Below are 15,063 nucleotides of genomic sequence, written 5' to 3'. Positions count from 1 at the left end.
TGGATTCATCCTAAACTTATGCGGGGCCACTGCGCGTTCTGAGCAGGGGAGTGACAACATCACTGTGACTGCTCTGAAGCTTGTAAAGGGGAGATTCAAGGAACACTGTATGTCTGTCCTTGTATCGTTGCCCGTATCAATCTTTTTTCTTTTACTATTATACACAGGGCTTGGATGAATGTTAGTCGTTGTCTTCTAACTAGGATTTCCTGATAGACAAAATTCTAAGGCTCTTGGTCTATCACAAGATATTTGAGGAGTCATTTAGATAACCCCCTATTAAGTTTCCCCACTAGTTCTGATGTAATTAACCCGAACCCTAAAATTCTGGCAGTTTCCCTAAGGTTTTGTTTTTTGTTTTTTTTGGTTTGGTTGTTTTTTTTTTTTTGAAACGCCTCTAACGATTGGCCAACAACTTTTCACTCTAAAGAAACAGGAAACCATTGGCTAGTTACTCAGGAGGCGGCCTAAAGGGGGACTCTAGAATGTTAGGCCGGTGGTTTCCATAGCGACGGGAAGGCTGGGTAACCCAGATTCAGCCCAGGGAGACCCAAAGAGGTAGGAGGCAGTTCCTGTCTGGGAACCGGTGGCAGGGTCGTGGGGAGGAGGACCTGCTGGGTGCGCGCTGGTTGGTGCTCCATGGTGGGAAGAAACCGCAGTCGGAGGTGCACCTCCCTGATGGTGTGCCCTCAAAGCCCCCACCTAAAGGGGTGCTGATTATCGCGGGGTGCCCTCCCCATGGGGCTCCTGTGAGGGGCGTGGCCACCTGAATCCCCTCTGCCTCTGCAAATATACACACAGATGGGGGCTCTGGTGCCGGGCAGAGGGTGGATGAAAAAGAGCTGAGTTCTAACCCTGGGTCCGCTCCGGTGGGGGGGAGGGGGGAAGGGGGGGCGGGAGGGGAGGCTTAGCAAAATCTTCCCTGCCCTGCGCCTCAGTTTATCCATCTGTAAAATGAAAGGGTAAGATTGGAATTTAGTGGTCACTAGCCGGCTGCTAAAGCTCCTTCTCCCGGCTGCTAAAGCTCCTTCTCGCTCTCCGACATGCTTTCTTAGTTTCTCATAGGAAAAGTATGAAGTGGATTATTTCCCTGAGTGCTCTTTGAAAAATGTAAAATACTTTCAAGATGCGCCATAGCATTTTGTATAACTGAATTGATAAAAATCTCATGTCCTCAAAACTGCTCATGCAAATACCGTAAAATTCCACATAAGGTAACAGTATACATGATTTGGTATGCGTTGACATACACTGCACATTGATATGCATGTATAAATGTATAAAATATGTGATAATACTATAACATAAATGATAAAGGGTTTTTTTTAAACATATAGCAGAGTGGAAACACATTTGTATTTATAGTCAGGTGAGTTAAATCCTTACAAAATGTAGCTCCCAAAGGAAAGAGTTGTATTATGACTACATCAGTATGCATTATGGCTAGAATATATCTACCCCTGGTATTCATTCATTACACAGATGTTATTGAGCAACTACTATGTGCCAGGAAACAGACTGGGGATTTAGTGAGGATTCTATTCTTTTGGGGAGACCATAAACAAAGAAATACATATAATATGTGATTTTGGGTAGTAAAAAGTGCATTGAGAAACATAAGGCAGGGTCAGGGGTAGAGAGAGAGCCGTGGTGCTCCTTAAGAGAGAGTGGCTAAGGAATACATCCCTAAGACAGTTTGAGGAGAGACCCAGATGAATTTGATGACAGGGCCAAAAGATGATACCCAGCATAGGGAAGGAAAAAATCCCCATGCTACAAGGAGGAATTGCAGATGCTGAAAATGTCCCATGTCTTTAGGTGGTGGGATATGACAGCTGCCTTCAAATACTTGAAGAATAGTCACATACAACCGTGGCTTTCAAACTTTTTGATGTGACCCATGGTAAGAAATGCATTTTATATTGTGGTCCAGCACATACACACATGACAAAAACTTCACAAAAGACTGTAGGCTGTGACTTGCGTTTTGAAAATCACCAATGCGGAAGAGGGGTGAGATTTACTCCAGGCTGATTCCAAGGGGTGGGGTCAGGATGAGTGAAGGGGCAAAAACATGAATCAGCTTTGACACAGGCAGGAACTTTCTAGTAACTGGAACTACCCACCAGTGAACTGCCTCAAGAATTTTCAAACTGAGTTCTGGGGAAGCCCAGCATTCTGTGAAAATTCGACGGCCTCAAATATTTGCTTTATATTTTGAAAACTATGATGTAATGAACCCGAACCCTAAAATGCTGGCAGGGTTCTGAAATTCTGAACCCTAAAAAACCAACCATATCCACTTAGGGCTGCCAAATGTCAAAACTGAGCATGTTAACATTTAGTGTTTGCTGCCTTAGCGGGTATGATATTGGTTAAGAGTGAGCAGAAGTCAGGCTTCCTAGGTTCAAAACCTGATTCCACCTCTTACTTCTGGTGTGACCTTGAGCAAGTCACTTAACTCCTCCCTCTAAACTTCAGTTTTCTTACCTATAAAATGAGGATAATACCTCACTGGATTGTTATAAGGACAGCATGAAGTATTCTGTACAAGGTATTTAAGACTATAAGTGTTCAATAAATGATAGCTATCATTTTAAGCTGTTACTACATTATTCCTGTGCATGTGTTAAAACCTAATATTCATAAAAGCCTACTGTGGACCAGGCAGCAGCATCTACTTCATTATATGGATCATTGTATTTATTTATTTTTTTAAAGAAGGATTTATTTATTTATTTATTTATTTATTTTAATTTTATTCATTTATTTGACAGAGAGAGAGACAGTGAGAGAGAGAACACAAGCAGGGGGAATGGGAGAGGGAGAAGCAGGCTTCCTGCGGAGCAGGGAGCCAGATGCGGGGCTCCATCCCAGGACCCTGGGATCATGATCTGAGCCGAAGACAGACACTTAATGACTAAGCCACCCAGGTGCCCCTGGATCATTGTATTTAATCCATAAGCACCTTGAGAAGAAAGTACTGTTGTTATCATTCTCAGTTGATGGAGGGGGCAGTGGGCTCAAAAGATGAAGTAACTTATCTAGAATCAGAACTAGTAAGTGGCAGAGCATAACCTTGAACCCAGGGATACTCTTGATTTACTGTACAGGTGCTCACCTGGGAGTTGCTTGGACATATGCCATTGATAAGGAAGGTGGTATATCTTCATTACTCTTTTTCGAGATTCTAGGCCCATGACATCCTGTCATGAACAGTGACACGAGGAACTTTGCCAGTAGGGCACATTTGGGCAGTGCTCTGTTCACACCTGGGCTGCACCCGCTCTCATCCTGGCTTCACAGGTATGTATACCAACGCTGGAAAGCATTACCAATAGTGTTGTCTTTAGGTGGTAGGGTTGTGGATTGTTTTAGAAAGTTTTTTTAATTTCTTACCTTTTCCAAAAATTGATAAGGTGCCTATATCACCACTGTAATAGGAAGCTTAAAGTTTTTCTAATCACTTGTAGTTCTAACATATTAGTGCATTTTAATTTATCATTTATTTATATATTTTAAGATTTTATTTATTTTTTAACAGAGAGAGAGACAGCAAGAGAGGGAACATAAGCAGGGAGAGTGGGAGAGGGAGAAGCAGGCTTTCCCCCTGAGCAAGGAGCCTAATGTGGGGCTCGATCCCAGGACCCTGGGATCATGACCTGAGCCGAAGGCATATGCTCAACAACTGGGCCACCCAGGCGCCCTCACTTATTTATTTTTTAATTAAACTTTTTGTTTGAGTGTAGTTGATAAGCAATGTTACATTAGTTTCAGGCATACAACACGGTGATTTGCCGAATTTGAACATTAAGCTGTGCTCACCTCATTAGTGCGTTTTTAAAATAAGAGCTTTATTGTAGCTAGGGAAGTAGATGGTAGAAGTACTAAGTACTTAGTAGAAGTACTAAGACAACAACACAGCACTGTAGGGTGGTAAGGGAAGGGTGGGTGCTTTTATAGATCCTAAAAGACATTTTTATACTGGAGTGGCGGTGTTGCTGTGAGCATTATTGATTTCTGGTGCTTTGAATCTCTCAGCTTCTTGGAGTGTGTTGCCAATAACTCTCGTAAATATTAAAATTTCAGTATAGAGTGTTATGCAGAGAAGCTTGAGCATTGCCGCTGTGAGAGAGTCAAGTGAGGAACAAACACTGAAGGTGGAAAGGATTGGTAGAGCACGCCATCATTCGTTCAGTCCTTCCTTTGTCAATAAATGACGTGAGTGCTTGAGGAAAAAAAGATGGGCGAAATAGAACTCATCTGTCCATGAAAGATTAACTGCTATGGAAACTGAATCCTGCTCCTGCTGTTAACAACTAAAACCCAGACTCCCATGAAGCAACTGGTTTTAGACATAAGATAGCTTGGTTTGGCATTTCCTCAGAAAGGAAAAACAAGGCGAGCCCTGCAGTTACCCGAGCTTCCTGCTGGGGGCAGTTTCCAGGCCACCGTTCAGGGAGAGGGGACCCAAACAAAGTCCAGCTTTCTGGGTTGGGGAGATAGAAATCAGAGTTCGGGGAGCCCAGAGAGGTTGGGATCTATAGGGAAGAATGCCACAGAGGAGGGACCTGCACAGATAAAGTTCAGGAATAGGAAGAAGGTTCTCCTCAAGTATTGGACTGATTGGTGATGACCATGACAGTGAGATACTACCATTCAACCACTAGAATGCCTAAAGTGAATAAAACTTATCAAACAAGTGTTGGTCAGGATGTATAGCAATTGGAACAACCTACTGCTACACACATCGATGTGGAAGAATCTTAAAAGCTTTGTGTGAAAAAAGTTACAGAACGGTACATACTGTATGATTATATATATATGACATTCTAGAAAAGGCAATTGTTGGGACAGAAAACAAAGCAGTAGTTGTTAGATGCCATGGTTGGGAGGGTATTGAAGGCAAAGAAACACAGGAAACCCTTTGGGATGATGGCTGTATTTGTGTGTGAATTGTGATGGTATTTGACACAATTGTAAACATTCACCAAAACTAAAATTGTACACTTAGAACCAATGAATTATATTGTATGTCAATTATCTTGATAAGGATACATTTATAAAATTCAGTAACTCTGTAAGCAACATCAACAATGAACACTTACAGAATTCCTATTACAGGCAGTGCAATGTGCTTGGGAGTTAGGGTCATAGGACTAGGTAAATCCCAGCCTCTACCCAGAAGATTGCTCAGTCTGTTCTGCAGATAGAACAGAACCCAATCAACATAGTTAACGAGAACGTGAGATGATCCCTACAAATGCTGTATTTTGCTGTTCCAGGTACTTAGAAGAACATGTCGTAGAGTTTTTCATCAAACAAATGGAACATGTCACAGAACTTTGCTAAGATGGTTAACTCGACACACAAAGACCAACACCCTGACAAAAAATGTTCCAGCCATGCCAACAAATTACAGAAAGGTCTTGTGAATTTATTAACAGATATCTTTGAGGGGAGGAGAGAACTCTTATTTTTTTTAAGATTTTACTTATTTATTTGAGAGAGAGAGAAAGAACATGAGTGGGGGGAGGGGCAGAGGGAGAGGGAGAAGCAGGCTCCCCGCTGAGCAGGAAGCAGGACTTGGGGCTCCATCCCAGAACCCTGAGATCATGACCTGAGCCGAAGGCAGACGCTTTAACTGACTGAGCCACCCAGGTACTTTTTGGCACATAAGAACACATTTTAGAGGAATATTGTAAATTCTGCGTCATACCCATAAGGCCATCCTTAAGACATACCAGATAGATGGCTTTGGTGGCTCCTCACTGCTTCTAGGGTGATGACTGGGAAGAAACTGAAAAGAAAGGATGAGAGGGGAAGTAGGAAGAAGTCTATTCCCCACACTTGTTATTTCTAGGTATCTGGTAAGAATCTCAGTCCTCACACTTAGGTGTGTAAAGAGATCTTACTTTCTCGATTCCTAAAATTAATGCAAGCCCCCCACGCTGCTGGGTTGGGTGGCAAGTTGAACTCCAGCCATTATGGGTACAAACACTATGTCCTCCTTGTTTCAACTTTTGGATCCTTCTCAGTAGAAAGAGGTGGTGTGATGGCTGCGTGGGGGAGGGGAAGGAGCCCTCGGGTCATTGGTCATCCATCCACATGGGGGAGAGCTCTACTGTCCCAGCCCCCAGGCTCCCTTTGGTTTTGCTGGTATGCGCTAATTCTGGACCCCACCTGGGCTTTCGGAATCCTTACTGGGGCGGGAAACCTCATTCCAAGATCCTTACTCCACCACTTTTTCTTTCTTTTGGGGTATTTCCCCCTCTCTGGTACACTTCTAGAGTCCCTGCTACTCTCCAACCCAGAGCCGGACCTTTCTTTCTTCCTCCCATCCTTCGATTTTGTGCTAATACTTTTAAAAATTGAAGCATTCAGAAAAAGTACACAAATCATAATTATACAGCTTAATGAATATTCACAATGAAAATACAACCGATAGAATCACTCTCTCAGACCAAGAAAATAGAATCACAGCAGTATCCCAAAAGCCCTGTCTTGTCACTACCCCTTCTCTGTGAAAATAAATACCACAGCTATCCTGACTTCTAATATCATTAATTACTTTAGCCTGTTGAACTTTTTTAAAAAAAGATTTATTTATTTATTTTAGAGAGACAGAGACAGAGTGCACCTGCACGGTGGGGAGGGAGGGACAGAGGGAGAGAGAATCCCAAGCCGACTCCCCATTGAGCTTGGAGCCCGTGGGGGTGGGGGCGAGCTTGATCTCATGACCCCAAGATCATGATCTGAGCCTAAATCAAGAGCCAGATGCTTAACCCACTGAGCCATGCGGGAGCCCCTACTCTGTTTTTGAACTTTAGATAAATTGGAATCATACAATATGAACATTTAGCTTCATGTTTCATATATCAGTGAATAGTTTGTTTTTGTTGCTATTAAGTTTTTCTCTGTTTGAATACAGCACAATTTATCCATTCTACTATTGAAGGACATTTGGGTTGTTTCCAGTTTGGGGCTACTATGAATAAAAGTTCTTCTAACTAGGCTCGTACATGTTTTGGGGACATACGTGTAATGTATGTATATCATCAATACCTCAGAGTAGAATCGATGGGTCCTAGGATGTGTTTATGATCAGCTTGGTGGATACCGCCATTTTTCCAAAGCACTTTTGCCAATTTTACTTCTTTACAAGCAACGTATGAGAATTCCAATTGCTCCACATCATCACTGGCATCTTTTGCACACAATGGTTTTAATTTGCATTACTCTTTGATCGATGAGATTGAGCAATTTTTCATACGTTGGTTGACCTTTAGAATATTCTCTTTGGAGCAGTGATTGTTCAAGTTTTTTGCCCTTAATTTTATTGGATTTTTTTATAAAGATTTTATTTATTTGACAGAGAGAGACACAGCGAGAGAGGGAACACAAGCAGGGGGAGTGGGAGAGGGAGAAGCAGGCTTCCCACCGAGCAGGGAGCCTGATGGGGGGCTCGATTCCAGGACCCTGGGATCACGACCTGAGCCCGAGGCAGACACTTAATGACTGAGCCACCCAGGCACCCCAAGAGTTCTTTAAACCATTCTAGAAATGAGTCAATTTGTCAGCTACAGGGAGAGTAAATACCTTCTTTCAGTCTGTGACTTTCCTTTCCATTCTTAATGGTGTGCTAAGCAACAGAAGGTATTAATTTTAATATAGCCCAATTTATCCATCCTTTCCTTTTTAGTGTGTGTCTGTCCTATTTGAGAAATCTTTGCCTAGCCCCAAATAATTTCTTCTAGAAACTCATTTATTGAAAGGCCATTCTTTTTCTACTATTCTGCAGATCTGCCTTTGTTATAAATCAAGTGTCCATGTATATGCAGGGCTACTTCTGGATTCTTTATTCAGGTCAAATACTACACTTTTTTTTTTTCAAATACTACACTGTCTTAATTACTGTAACTTTATTTTTTTAAATGTTTTATTTATTTATTTGAGAGAGAGCGAGCATGAGGGGGGGAGGGTCAGAGGGAGAAGCAGACTCCCCGCTGAGCAGGGAGCTCCGCTGTGGGACTTGATTCCTGGACTCCAGGATCATGACCTGAGCCGAAAGCAGTTGCTTAACCAACTGAGCCACCCAGGTGCCCCTAATTACTGTAACTTTATAACGAGTCTTGAATCTACTAGTAGAAATCTTTCAACTTTGTACCTTATCTTGATGATTCTTGGCCCCATTGCATTTCCATATAAATTTTAGAATCAACTCATTAATGTCCTAAAGATAAAAATCCATACTGTCATTTTGGTTTGGATTGCATTGATTCTAGCAATGAATTTAGGGATAATTTACATCTCTACAATATTGAGTTCTCCCATCCATGTGCATTTCTTTTATTTAGATCTTCTTAATTTTTCTCAAAAACGTTTTACAGATCTCTATGTAAAGATCATGTGTATCTTCTTTATGTCTGGGCATTTGATTTTTATGCTGTTACAAATGGTAATATTTTAATATCCTTTTCTAATTGTATCCTAATATAGAAATAAAACAAATTGACTTTTGTATATTGACCTTGATTCTAGCGACCTTACTAAATTCAGTGATTACCCCTCATAGGTTGTGTATAGATTCTCCTCAAATTTTTCCATGTATAATCTTGTCATCTGTGGATAATGACAGCTTTATTTCTTCCTTTCTGATCCATACATTTTTATTTATTTTTCTTGACTCTTGTACTGGTTGGAGTCCTTTGGGACAGTATTAAGAAGAAGAGTGACAACAGTCTCCTGGTTTATCTATCTCAGGAGAAAGCTTTTAATGTTTCACTATTCAGTATTGTGTTTGCTATAGGCTTTAGCATAGATAGCTTTTATCAGATTAAGGAAATTTGCTTCTATTCCTAGTTGGCTAGGTTTTTTTTTTCTTTATCCTAAAAAGACATTAGATTTTATGAAATGCTTTCTGTATCTACTCAACAGATACTTCACCAAAAAAAGATATGCAGATGGGAAATAGCATATGAAGAGATGCTCAGATCATTAGTCATTAGGAAATTACAAATGGAAACCACAATGAGATCCTACTACACAGCCCATGGGATGGCTGAAATGAAGAAGCCTGCTCATTGTGGATGAGGATGTGAAGGAATAGTAACTCTCATACACTAATAGTGGAGACGTACAAAGGCACAACTTCGGGAAAGAGTTTAGCAGTTTCTTTTTAAAAGTTAAACATTTGAGGGCACCTGGGTGGCTCAGTCAGTTAATCGTCTGCCTTTGGCTCAGGTCCAAGTCCTGCGTTGGGCTTCCTACTCATTGGGGAGCCTGCTTCTCCCTCTGCTGCTCCCCTTGCTTGTGCACACTCTCTCTCTCAAATAAATAGGATCTTAAAAAAAAAACAAAAAAGTTAAACATTTGATCCAGCCATCCCACTCCCAAGTATTTACCCAAGAGAAATGGGTAATGTATAATATGAATATTATATTTATATACATATATATGTGTGTGTGTATATATATATATATACACATACATAATGAAAATGTATGTCCACTCAGAAGACTTGTATTGGAATGTAAATAACAGCTTTTATTTGTAATATCCCCAAACTGGCAACAACTCAAATTTCCATCAGCAGTGGATTAATGATTGTCACATTTCTATACAATGAAATACTACTCAGCAATAAAATCAATGAAGCATTGGTACTTCAACAACATGGATGAATCTCAAAATAATTATGCTGAATGAAAGAAGCCAGACAAAAAAGAATACATGCTACGTGATTCCATTCTGCATCTACTGAGATGATCATATGATTTTCTCTTTTTCAGTTGATCAATATAGTGAATGACATTGACTTTCAGACGTTAACCTACCTTTGCATTACTGAGATCAACTCCACTTGGTCATGATGTATTTTTTTTTTTGTATACTGTTAGATTTAATTTACTAAAATTTTTCTAAGAATTTCTGCATGTGTGTTTATGAGGGTTATTGATCTGTAGTGGTTCTTCCCTGCCCACCATGACTCTGTCTCATTTTGGTATTAGGGTGATGCTGGCCTCCTGGAATGGATTGGGAAATGTCTTATCCTCTTCAATCTTCTGGGATAGATTATAAAAAATTGATAGGTAGAGTGTTCTATAAATGTCAATTAGGTCAAGTTAGGTAACAGTATTGTTCGAGTCATATATCTTTTTTTTTAATTTTGTTTTTAAGCCAGGCGCCCTCAAGTCTTGTGTATCTTTACTGATCTTTACTGATCTTCTATCTACTTATTTAAATTATTGAGGGAGGAACTTTTAAATCTGACTATAATTGTGGAATATTCTATTTCTTCTGGTAGTACTGTCAGTTTTTACTTCATGTATTTTGTATTTCTTGCAATTGGGTGTATCAGCATTTAGGCCTGTTATATTCTCTTGAAGAATTGACCCCTATTTGATTATGAAATGACCCTCTTTATTGCAGGTAATATTTTTTACTCTGAAATCTGCTTTGTCTGATATTAATATCTAGCTTTCTTCTGATTAGTGTTAACATAGTGTATCTTTTCCCATTCTTTTATTTTTAACCTATTTCTGGGATATATTTAAAGTATATACATATATATATTTTAAGATTTTATTTTATTATTTTTTAAGATTTTATTTATTTATCTGACAGAGACAGAGACAGTGAGAGCAGGAATACAAGCAGGGGGAGTGGGAGAGGGAGAAGCAGGCTTCCGGCTGAGCAGGGAGCCTGAGATGGGGCTCAAACCCAGGACCCTGGGATCATGACCTGAGCCGAAGGCAGACGCCTAACGACTGAGCCACCCAGGCGCCACCCAGGAGCCACCCAGGAGCCCAAGATTTTATTTATTTTAGAGAGAGAGCGTGCAAGTGGGGGGAGGAGCAGAGGGGGAGGGACGAGCCGACTCTGCACTGAGCGCAGAGGCTAATGCTGGGCTTGATCCCAGGACTCTGAGGTCATGACCTGAGCCAAAATCAAGAGTCAGACCCTTAACCAACTGAGCCACCCAGGCGCCCCTAAAGTATATTTCTTGTAGGCAGCATATAGTTAGGTCTTTCTTTCTTATCCCTTTTGACCACCTGTCTTTTGATTGGGATTTTTTTTTGAAATTTAATGTGACTCTTGTTGTGTAGGTTTAAGTTTAGCATCTTGCAGCTTGTTTGCTCTTTGCCCCATCTGTTCCATTTTTACTTTTTCTGTCATATTTTGCATTGAGTATTTTTTTTTTGTTTCTATTTTCTATTTTTTGTTTTTATTTCTGTTTTATCCCCTTTGTTGGCACCTGGCTTGCTTTAGTGGGTGGAGCATGCAACTCTTAATCTCGGGGTTGTGAGTTTGAGCCCCATGTTGGGTGTAGACATTACTCTAAAAGAAAAAGGAATAACTTTTTGCAGTGTTTTCTTAGTGGCTGCTTTAGAGCAAGAGTTGGCAAACTTTGGCCTTTGGCCAAATCTCACCTGCTGCCTGTTTTTATGAATTAAATTTTGGTTTTGATTGATTGTTTATCTTCTCCTCGTTACGAATTGCATTTTTTCATCTTTGCGTGCCTATTAATTCTTAATTGAACACCATATATTTTTCATTTTATTTGTTGGGTGCTGGATCCTTTTGTAGTCCTGCAAATTCTTGTGCTTTTTTTCTGCAGTTAAGTTATTTGGAAACAGGTGGATTTTTTCAAGTCTGGCTGTTAAGTGTTATTATCTGGAACCCGGGCAGCAGCATTTAGTCTAGGGGTAATTTTGCTCTATTTGTGAGGCAAAACTCTCTGCATACTCTATGTTCTAGGAATTATAAAGCTTTCCATTCTGATTTGTGGGAATAGGGGCTATTCCTGTACCTGTGTTCAGGTGTTATTGTTCACTTAATTCTTTCGGTTGATTTTTTTCCCCAACCTTGGGTAGTGTTGTCATGTGTGTATCCTGATCAATACTTAGGAAACTACCTGAGGGGAACCCCGTGCAGGTCTCCAGAACTCTTTCTCTGTGTTGCTCTCTACTCTGGTTCTCGGCTTTGTGAACTCGAGAAGACTGGTCTTTCTGGGCTTCCCGATTCATTTCCTCAACTCAAGAGGACTGCCTGGATTCCTCCTTCCTGGGCTGTGGCCTGGAAAATTCTCCAGGCCGTAAGCTGGGGGCAATCTTACTGCTGACCCATTTGCTTCCCATTTCTCAGGGATCCCCATCCTTTGTGGCTTGATGTCCAGTGCCCGGAAAACCATTGTTTCATATATTTTGTCCATGTTTAACTTCTATTTCCACAGCTAGGAGGGCAAATCCAGTCCCGTTTTGGTTGGAAATGGAAGTTCAATTATCCAGAGTGGTTTTTTAAAAATCTTATTTTTCTGGTTGTCTTCCTCAAGAGGGTTGCTTTTGTGCAGGTAGCTTCCCTCCACTTGTGCTCTCTGGCTCTAATTCTCTGTTAAATAAATAAGTAAAATCTTAAAAAAAAATAAAACTTTAAGGGCTGCCTGGCTGGCTCAGTTGGTAGAGCATGAGACTCTTGATCTTGGGGTTGTGAGTTCAAGCCCCAGGTTGTGTGTGGCGATTAGTTAAAAATAAAGTCTTAAAAAAATAACAAGATAAGACAAAATAAAACTTTAAAGTGCTCTTTGTTTGCTACATTTGTCAGTTCTCTGGGCTAATTTTCATTTTGTTTTTGTTGGGTAGGTTTTACTGCTGCATATCCAACGCAATCCTCCATCCCTTTTAAAAGTCAGACTTCAACAATTCCGGAATCAGAGAAAAAGGGATTCAATAGTCAAGCGAAGAGATTTTATTATAAAAAGGTAATGACATCGTCTTAAGAGTCTCTTTTAGTTGGGTTTGAGCGTCGGCGGACAGGCGCACCAGTTGGGCTGGTGCTGTTGCCCCTGTGACCAGTAGAGGGCAGTGTCACCCAAGGAGCCACAGCCTCCTCTAGAATCCAGTGCTCTGAGTTATAAGAATGAGTTGGGAAGGTATTAAATTCAGGGAGAACAACAGTGTCTGGACTTCCGGTGCCACATTGAACCCCCAACAAAGTTTTAAGAAGAAATGTATTTTAAAATTTCTTATAAAAATATAAAATTCAAAAATTGCAGGTATATGAAGTAAAAGGTAAAAATCCTTTTCTCTCCCGTCTCCCCCAGCTTCACTCCTTCTGACAGGAGAGGAAATAATGAGGTTTTCTTCAAATAACATACTAGTAAAAATAAAAGAGTCAAATTAAAATTGCCTTTGTGATGAAGGCCCTCCTCTTTTAAAAAACTTCCTTTAACAGTGTATTATTACTGTTCCTGTTTTTCCTCCATCCTCACCCTCTTCCCCACATATTTCTATGTCCCTTTTCCTCTTCCATCTGGAAAATTCTGCTTGGCTCCTGGTCCTCAGGCAGCTTGGGATTTCATTGGCTAAAGGCCCAAGGGTCTAACCTTCTCCTCTTTCACCAGCAGGGGGCTGAAGCACCTCACAGACGTCCATAGAGTCTTTAAAATTCTTCATTCCTTCATTCATTTAACCAAGATCTTTAGAATAACATTTTTTTGAAGGAGTCATCATCTTCAGCTACCTTTTGCTGCATTCTGAAAACGTTTTTGATCCCATAACCTTGCCAAGATGGCGGAGAGGGAAGGAGGAGATGTAGATTTTGAAGGCAAGTGAGTCAGGAAGGACTTGGGACGGTTGCTCAGCAAGCCCCTTTGCCCCTAGGCCTGTTCCTGCTTTGTAAACAAGAATGCTGAACAAGAGAATGCTTAAGTTCCTTTCACTTCTAACATTTTAGGATTCTAAGAAAGCAAATAATAAAGAATATAGTATGTGTATGTGCACACGCACACACACATTTATTTTTTTATTTAAAAAAATTCTTTTAAAGATTTTATTTATTTATTTGACACACAGAGAGAGATAGCGAGAGAGAGAGAGAGAGAGAGAGAGAGAGGGAGAGAGAGGGAGAGAGCACAAGCAGCGGGAGTGGCAGGCAGAGGGAGAAGCAGGCTTCCTGCATGAGCAGGGAGCCCGATGTGGGGCTCGATCCCAGGACACTGGGATCATGACCTGAGCCGAAGGCAGCGGTTTAACCAACTGAGCCACCCAGGCGCCCCCCCACACACTTTTAATTACTTGACGGTTTTTCCCAAAGATGATAAATAAGGTATTTGTTCAGGAGTTTTCTCTCTTCTCCCCCTAGTTTCTGTGTGTTTTAACTGTCCCTCTGTCTCTCTGTCTCTTCTGTTTGGTGTCTTATTTGTCAAGCCCGTGATAATATATTTTCCATCTCTGGAACACTTGCAATTCCAATAAAAATAATAGCAGCCACCATTTACTGATGGCTTCTATGTGTGCAGTCATTTTTAGACCATATCTCTAATCCTCAGAACAATGCTGAAAGGAAGGGTTTATTATCTTAATTTAATAGGAGAGGAAATTGAGGCTTAGGAAAGTTAAATGACCCACCCAAGGTCATACAGCACAGGGCTTGGCATATAAGAGGCCCTACATGAATATTTGCTGAATCAACATGGAAAGAATTAGACCTCAAATCCAGGTCTAGCTCACTCCAAAGCCTCGTGTTCTTTCCACACACTGCCACACCCCCTTTTGTGGCCTGTGAAGCCACACATTTGATTTATGAAAGTCAGCACGTATGTTTCTGAATAGACCTCAGCAAAACAGCCCAAGCTCAAGAGAGGGAAAGATGTCAGGCAATGAGCATAGGCACCATCCTACATGATCTAGTTCTGACGGCTCAAATCCAGAAACCGAATGGGCCAGTGTTTCGAGGTAGCTTTCCAGCTACTATTGCTCTTCAGAAAAGTTTTCGCTGAAGGAACCAAAGTGGCAGCCTGCCAAAGCTACAGGCAGCATCAAATATAGAAAAAAATCGTTCAGAAATTTGATTCGCACTTTCCAAATGGAGCCACGTTGGTTTGACAATGTGGAAGTTTTAAGTACTTGAAAGCCTTCTGTAAATAAGTATGTAAATAATTTTGTGGCAAGAGCATGGGATCCGTAAATCAGTTTCCCTGCGTTCTGCCCCCTTAAAGAGCTCTGTGCCTTTAGACTGGTCACTTGGCTTTTCTTTTTTTTTTTTTTTTTTAAGATTTTATTT

The 15,063-nt window shown here is 40.8% G+C and overlaps 1 protein-coding gene across 5 annotated transcripts in view; it reads left to right on the top strand.

Annotated features, from left to right (window-relative positions):
- Positions 1 to 437: 437 nt before the first annotated feature.
- STPG1 (sperm tail PG-rich repeat containing 1) overlaps positions 438 to 15,063 on the top strand; it is a 48,919-nt gene continuing 34,293 nt past the window's right edge. For 2 of the 5 annotated variants that reach the window (XM_027576827.2, XM_027576521.2), the window contains exons 1-5: positions 438 to 558; positions 1,819 to 1,903; positions 3,188 to 3,306; positions 5,286 to 5,426; positions 12,642 to 12,760. In XM_027576827.2, coding sequence (XP_027432628.2) covers positions 5,333 to 5,426; positions 12,642 to 12,760 — 213 coding nt within the window. In that variant the 5' untranslated portion in view covers positions 438 to 558; positions 1,819 to 1,903; positions 3,188 to 3,306; positions 5,286 to 5,332. Of the gene's footprint in view, positions 559 to 1,818; positions 1,904 to 3,187; positions 3,307 to 4,089; positions 4,222 to 5,285; positions 5,427 to 12,641; positions 12,761 to 15,063 lie in introns of all 5 variants that reach the window. The other 3 variants (XM_027576674.2, XM_027576591.2, XM_027576754.2) reach the window with 3 other exon arrangements.

This window comes from Zalophus californianus, chromosome 4, assembly GCF_009762305.2.
Source record: "Zalophus californianus isolate mZalCal1 chromosome 4, mZalCal1.pri.v2, whole genome shotgun sequence".
In the NCBI taxonomy this organism is placed as follows: domain Eukaryota; kingdom Metazoa; phylum Chordata; class Mammalia; order Carnivora; family Otariidae; genus Zalophus; species Zalophus californianus.
This window is presented reverse-complemented; position numbering and strand designations above follow the sequence as displayed.